Source organism: Peromyscus eremicus, chromosome 8a (assembly GCF_949786415.1).
Source record: "Peromyscus eremicus chromosome 8a, PerEre_H2_v1, whole genome shotgun sequence".
NCBI classification, from domain to species: Eukaryota; Metazoa; Chordata; class Mammalia; order Rodentia; family Cricetidae; genus Peromyscus; species Peromyscus eremicus.
The window spans coordinates 77,443,574-77,450,477 of NC_081423.1; the positions used below are offsets into that span (position 1 = coordinate 77,443,574).

Consider the following 6,904-nt stretch of genomic DNA (forward strand, 5'->3'; position numbering starts at 1 on the left):
AGAGCTCCTAGTATCGGAAGCAGATTTCCCAGCCCGGAAGCGAATGCGAAGGAAACATGGCGTCGGCAGTTCTTGCGCTGAGGGCAAGGACAGCAGGTAGCTCAGTGCTGTGGCTGTTGTAGGGCGAGGCAGCAGGGAGGTTGGGAGATGGGAACTGGATCTCATGGTGAACCCTGGATGCCAAAGGGGAGAGGGGATCGCAACCTTTAGAGGCCGACTGTCTCCGGCCACGTGACCCGTGGTGGGCGGTGCTGCCGGAGGGTGGGCGTGCAGGACGAGAGCGTTCCTCTGGCTGCCTCATCTCCTCTGGGTTTATGGGAATCCCTTCGTACATGGAGAAGAATAAGTTCAAGAAAGTTAATCGCGTCATTATTCAGGACTTAGCTTTTTTTTCCTCACTGTATAGTTTGCGTCTTAGTGCAGAGTTTTCAGGCGTATATTACCATGACCAACGCTCAGGTCTGGTGAGTCGCTGTCGAGAGTATCAGCGTAAACGTGATTACAACCCCTTGTAAGTTCAGTAGGTAAGGCAATACACCCGTAAATAACTTAGTCGTAGTTGTGATAAATGCTGTGAAGAGTCTTAGAATAGGTCCTCAAGGAAGTCTTTTGAAGAGATAACTATTAAGACTTAAAAGAGACAGACCTAACCCTCTTGTAGAGAGAAAGCAAGAAAGTGACTTATTCTAGTTATATATTTTGAGTAGCAAGTTAAGAGGAGGCGGACTGGATGCAAATAAATAAACAGAAATGAAATGGGACCAGAAATGGTGGTGCCTGTAATCCCTGCACTTGGGAGCCAGAGGCAGGAGGATTGCCTCAGGTCTAAGGCCAGCCTGGATCACAGTCTCAAAAGCTATAAATAAATAAAATAACCAGTATGGCAAACCAGCCGGAAAACTGGAATAGTAGCCGAGCTATAGGATAATTTGGCCAAGATATTAGTGGTGATGGTGGTGAACTTGGAGGGAAGGAGATGAATAGGACATCGGTTCTGAAGATAGACTCCACAGGTCTTACTGGTCTGTAAAATGAGGGAAGAGACGTAACCTGCAGGTTCCCCTTGTTTTTCACAAGAGCAAAGATTAATGAAACAATATAGATGAAGCAAACCATCAGTCACCCATAAGTCAGTGACTAAAGCCAGGTAATACATGTCTGTAACAATAGTTTTTATGTGAGGCTGAAGCCAGAGGATTGCAAGTTCAAGGCCTGCTTGGGCTACAGGAAAAAAAAAAAAAGTGGATGTTTAAAGTTAGCAAGATTCCAGTGCTGGACATTGAACATGTCTCTGTAAGTTCTCTTTCCTTTATTTTCATTTTTTTATTTATTGTTTGTTTTTGAGACAGGGTCTCACTTTGTACGCCTGGCTGTCCTGCTGGAACTCACTCTGTAGATCAGATAGCCTTGAATTTACAGAGATCCGCCTAGCTCTGCCTCCTGAGTGCTGAGAACAAAGACGTTCTTGTGCCACCCTGCCTGGCCTGCTCTGTAGGTTCTCATCTCTAGTCCTGTATCCCAGCTAGTTTCTGTTTTCATGAGAATTTGAGAAACGTAGGTAACTTGCACCATGAGCTTATGCTTCAAACACCCGTAAAGCTTCTCTACAGGTACTGACACGATCCTATAATTTTTGTCTAGAGACCTAGAAACAGGCAGCCAACTGTCCGTGTTAGCCTGAATTTTATGTGTATGCGTGTATGTGTGTGTGCCATGTTGTGTGCCTGGTGCCCACAGAGGTCAGAAAAAGCCATCGGATCCCCTGGAACTGGAGTTACGGATGGCTGTGAGCTGTGCATGAGTGCAAGAAACTGAACTGAGGTCCTCTGCAAGGACAGTCAGTGCTGCTAACCTCTGAGCCGTCTCTGCAGCCCCATTAGTATGCTTCTTAGATAATGGTTTTTTCCAATTTTAGTATATGTGCTGCCGAAGCGAGCACGATAATGGTTTTTTCAAGACAGGGTTTCTCTGTGTAGCTTTGCGCCTTTCCTGGAACTCACTCCATAGCCCAGGCTGGCCTCGAACTCACAGAGATCTGCCTGGCTCTGCCTCCCGAGTGATGGGATTAAAGACGTGTGCCACCACTGCCCGGCGTTTTTGTTTTGTTTTTTTTTTTTTTAAATAATTTGTTTATTTTTATTTTATGCGCATTGGTGTTTTGCCTGCATGTATGTCTGTCTGAGGGTCCCCTGGAACTGGAGTTACAGACAGTTGTGAGCTGCCATGTGGGTGCTGGGAATTGAACCCGGGTCCTCTGGAAGAGCAGTCAGTGCTCTTAACCACTGAGCCATCTCTCCAGCCCCCGATGTTTTTTTAAGTATTGTTACTCTTTGAGAATTGTATTCATATGTACACTGTATTTTGACCACATCTACCCCTTCAACTCCTCCCACGTCATTTTCCCTTTTCAAATAAATGTTGTTGAGCACTTGGGGGTGAGTGAAGAGGTCAGAGTAGTGCTGACCTCGGTTGAACATCTGCTGATGGCTCTGGGAAGAAAGGACCTTTTGGAAATGACCAGCTGCCTGTCAGAAGCACCCTGACAGGCTGTTCTTCCGGTGTGCAGTTGACAGGTGTTCAGTGGGTGAGTGGCCAGCTAAGAAAGGGGTGAGTGAGGGGAGCCGAAGGCTCTTTCCATGTCCCATGGTCCGGCCCTTCCCTAGGGCATGAGACTGAGTTTTTGAAGCAGGCCGCTCTCCAGTGTCCACCCCTGTCTCCATACTCAGCAGGACTGAATGTGTCAGGAACCAGAGCACATGATGTTTATTTTTTTCCCCATTTAAGCTCATTGCCTGCCCTCCCTGACTCACAGACACAGACACACAGACACAGACACAGACACACACACACACACACACACACACACACACACACACACACCCCGACCCACACCATGCTTACCTCTTGGCCCATTCCAAGTATGAATTGCTCCCTGCCCAGGCATTCTCTGAATACCATACACTTAGCATTCCTGTTCCCTTCACACCTTTCATCTTGCTCATCTCCCTTGCTGCTTCTCAGCTTAGCAAATGATCCACAGAGGCAAAGAACGTGCATCCTGTTTGGGAGCCCCACTGAGCAGTGTTTCTGTTTTCTCTGCGCTTACAGCCCTGTTGAGCCCCGAGGCAGCTCCAGCCCTTGCCGTCAGATATGCATCCAAGAAGACAGGCGGCAGCTCGAAGAACCTTGGTGGGAAATCGCGAGGCAAACACTACGGCATCAAGAAAATGGAAGGTGAGGGTGTGCTTGGTTCTCTTTTCCAGCTGCGCCCCATGATGCTGCCCTGCTCTTTCTTACACGAGCTAAACTACCACGAAGCGCCTCACTCTGTACTCTCGCAGTTCACCATAGCATTGGCTCCATGTTGAAGGGCAGATGAGATCTAGGGAGGGGTAGGGGCCCCATTGATTTCTGGTTTCTTAGCCATGCAACCAAAGAGAGGCTGCTGGAGGAGGGGGTCAGGCGCTATTTTGTTTTGTTTTTTTTTTTTTTTTTTTTTTTTTAAAGATTTATTTATTTATTATGTATACAGAAGAGGGCACCAGATCTCATTACAGATGGTTTTGAACCACCATGTGGGTGCTGGGAATTGAACTCAGGACCTCTGGAAGAGCAGTCGGTGCTCTTAACCTCTAAGCCATCTCTCCAGCCCCAGGCGCTATTTTGTAGGACCATCTTGGAGGTGTGGTCCAGGAGCAGGCTTGGAGGTTGTGGCAACCCTGTGCTGTTGTGATTTCTTAGCATTGTGCTGTGCTTCTGTGAACACTGGTACAGAGTCAGCTCACCTGTGGACTTCTCTTTTAGGTCACTATGTTCATGCTGGTAACATCCTTGGCACTCAGCGTCAGTTTCGATGGCACCCAGGCGCCCATGTGAGTTGCTCTGTGCCCTTCCCCCTTCTCTTTCCTGGGGCAGCCTTTTCATGTTCATGCCTTTTGTCCTCAGCCTGTCCCTGTGAGGTGGATGTCATCTCTATTTTATGGTTGAAATGCCAGAGGCTCGGGGAGTGGTGGAACTCTAGTTAAAGCTGAGATTTGCCTAACATTAGATCATAGCATGTCCTGGGCCTCATTTTTCTCTTCCATAGAAAATGCAAGTGGGTTATATAATGATATGATATATGGGGCATTTGCAGCTGCCTGAGGACCTAGAAACAATGTGCTTAAAATACAGTTATCTTCTGAAAATGGCATACTTCTTACTGATACATGTACTTTTCAGTGTTTTTATCAATTTGTAATTTTAAGACATTTCCCCTCTTATGACTCAAAAGGAAGAATATTTTTATTCTATTAGAATCAGATTCAATAAATACTTTTCCTTCAGTTAAAAACAACATCAAAGGAGCTGGGAGATGGCTCAGCAGTTAAGGGAACCTAGATTCAATTCCCAGCACCCACATGATGATTCACAACCATCTGTAACTCCAGTTCTAGGGGATCTGATACCCTCTCTTTCCTCAATGGTAGCAGGCATGCAAGTGGTACACAGACATACATGCAGGCAAAACACTCACATACATAAAATAAAAATGTTAAACATCAAGTCCAGCATAGTGGTGTATGCCTTCAACCCAGCACTCAACTCAAAGGCAGGCAGATCTCTTGAGTTCAAGGCCAGCCCAGTCAACATATTGAGTTCCAGGCCAGCTAAGACTATGGAGTGAGACCCTATTAGCAATCCCCACTCTCAACCCCCTCCCACAGGAAGACATTGATGTGAATTCTTACTAAAATAATAACAGTAGAAGCTGATATGTTTGAGCTTAGTATGCTCCAAGTTCTTCATGGTCCATTCCCTCCATCCTTAAGATGACCCTGTGAAGTGGGGAGTTTATCCACATTTTGCAGACACAGGAAAGTAACTTGCTGAAGATCACATGGTATTTAGCAGAGCTAGGATTTGAACTGTATTATTATTATTATTATTATTATTATGTTGTTGTTTATTTGTTTAGAAAGGGTTTCATATATAGCCTAAGCTGGCCTTGAATTTTCCATCCTCCTGTCGCAGCCACCTGAGTGTTGGGATTACAGCTGGTGCCACCTCTCCTGGCTTATAGACTCATGCTTTTAATCAGAGAGAGACACCAGATGGTACAGACTGCTTGTGTATGGCTTGCCACACATCCGGTTTTTGTTGTTTGTTTTTGAGACAAGGTATCCTTGCTATGTACCTCTGGCTGGCCTGGAACTTTCCATGTATCCTAAGCTGGTCTTAAAAATTACAGTGATCCCCTTCTAAGTCCTGGCAGACATTGCAGGCATGCACTACCATGCCTAACTTACTTTCTTTTTCTTTTCTTTTTTTTTTTTTTTAATTTTTTTTTTTAAGATTTATTTATTTATTAGGTATACAGCATGTATGACTGCAGGCCAGAAGAGGGTACCAAATCTCATTACAGATGGTTGTGAGCTACCATGTGGTTGCTGGGAATTGAACTCAGGACCTCTGGAAGAACAGTCAGTGCTCTTAACCTCTGAGCCATCTCTCCAGCCCCTTTTTCTTTTCTTAAGAAATATCTGTCTGTCTGTCTGTCTATCTATGCCTGTATCTTCCTATCTTCCTTCCTTCCTTCCTTCCTTCCTTCCTTCCTTCCTTCCTTCCTTCCTTCCTGTCTGTCTATCTATCTATGTCTCTGTGTGTGGGTATTCTAGGAGGCCAGAAAAGTGCTGGATTATCTGGAACTGGAGTTACAGGCAGTTGTGAGCTGCTGTGGGTGCTGGGAACTCAACTCAGGTCCTCTGGAAGAACAGCAAGTGCTTCTAGCCACTGAGTCATCTCTCCAACCCATCTGGTTTTACTATACCTCTAATTTCTTTCTTTCTTTTTTTTAAAATATACATCTAATTTCAAGTTGTAAAAGAAAAAAGTATAGGCAGTTTAAAAATCTGTATTAAGGGGCTGGTGAAGTGGCTCAGAGGTTAAGAATAGTGGCTACTCTTCCAGAAGTTTTGAGTTCAATTCCCAAGAACCACATGGTGGCTCACAAGCATCAATAATGAGATCTGGTGCCCTCTTCTGGCCTGCAGGCAACATGTAGGAGAAATACTGTATACATAATAAATAAATCTTTAAAAAAATCTCTATTAAATTATTTATTAAAACACTTTGTATTATCTGAAGAGGGGGTTGGGACTATATCTAATGCACTAGGTAGGAAATGAGTATAATGTTAACCTCAGGACTTAACTGTGAGCACTTACTGTGTAAGCACTGTGTGTATTAGCCAATGCCATTACTGTTTTATTAGCATACGCAGGACCCCACAACCTTGATCTGTATTTTCCGTGGAACCTAAACTTTATAACTGTAAACAGAGTATGCTCTCAGGGGCAGTGAGTTGTGGCTCCTTTGTGGGCCTGGCTTGGGGATCTGTCCGCTGGCACTTCTGCCGAGCTGTGTTGACATTACTGCTATTACCCGTGTCTGGGTGTTTTCTTTTCCCTCCTCTCCTGTGGAGCTGGTGAAGGAGCAGAGGCAAAGAAGTGCCAAGCAGGAAAGAGAGACCTGAGAGGGACTTCCCAGAGCCTGCCCTTCTGCTCCAGACTTCGCTCTGAAGGAGAATCTGGCCTGAGGCCTTGGGGCAGAGCACCTGCCAAATTCCAGCTGACCAGGTCTGTGTGTTGCAGGTGGGACTTGGGAAGAACAAGTGCCTCTATGCCCTGGAGGAGGGGATAGTCCGCTACACGAAAGAGGTCTACGTGCCCAATCCCAAAAACTCGGAGGCTGTGGATCTGGTCACCAGTCTGCCCAAGGGTGCTGTGCTCTACAAGACGTTCGTCCATGTGGTTCCTGCCAAACCTGAGGGAACCTTCAAACTGGTAGCCATGCTTTGAAGTCCTTCTGACTGGATGGAGCCTAGAGCCCAGGTCACAGGAGCATGTGATAGCGAAAGTCAAGG

At 45.8% G+C, this 6,904-nt stretch overlaps 1 protein-coding gene across 1 annotated transcript; it reads left to right on the top strand.

Moving 5' to 3' along the window:
- Nucleotides 1-6,904, top strand: Mrpl27 (mitochondrial ribosomal protein L27). The gene is made up of 4 exons (XM_059271573.1): nt 1-96; nt 3,109-3,234; nt 3,805-3,872; nt 6,633-6,904. Exons 1-4 carry the CDS (start codon nt 57-59, stop codon nt 6,837-6,839), a joined length of 441 nt encoding a protein of 146 aa, XP_059127556.1. The 5' UTR covers nt 1-56; the 3' UTR covers nt 6,840-6,904.

What these genes read in the sequence shown, in the direction of transcription:
- Mrpl27 (XM_059271573.1), top strand. Translation starts at nt 57, where the DNA reads ATGGCGTCGGCAGTTCTTGCGCTGAGGGCAAGGACAGCAG. An exon ending in GCTGAGGGCAAGGACAGCAG is followed by an intron (nt 97 to 3,108) that starts GTAGCTCAGTGC and finishes CTGCGCTTACAG; the next exon opens with CCCTGTTGAGCCCCGAGGCA. An exon ending in CGGCATCAAGAAAATGGAAG is followed by an intron (nt 3,235 to 3,804) that starts GTGAGGGTGTGC and finishes CTTCTCTTTTAG; the next exon opens with GTCACTATGTTCATGCTGGT.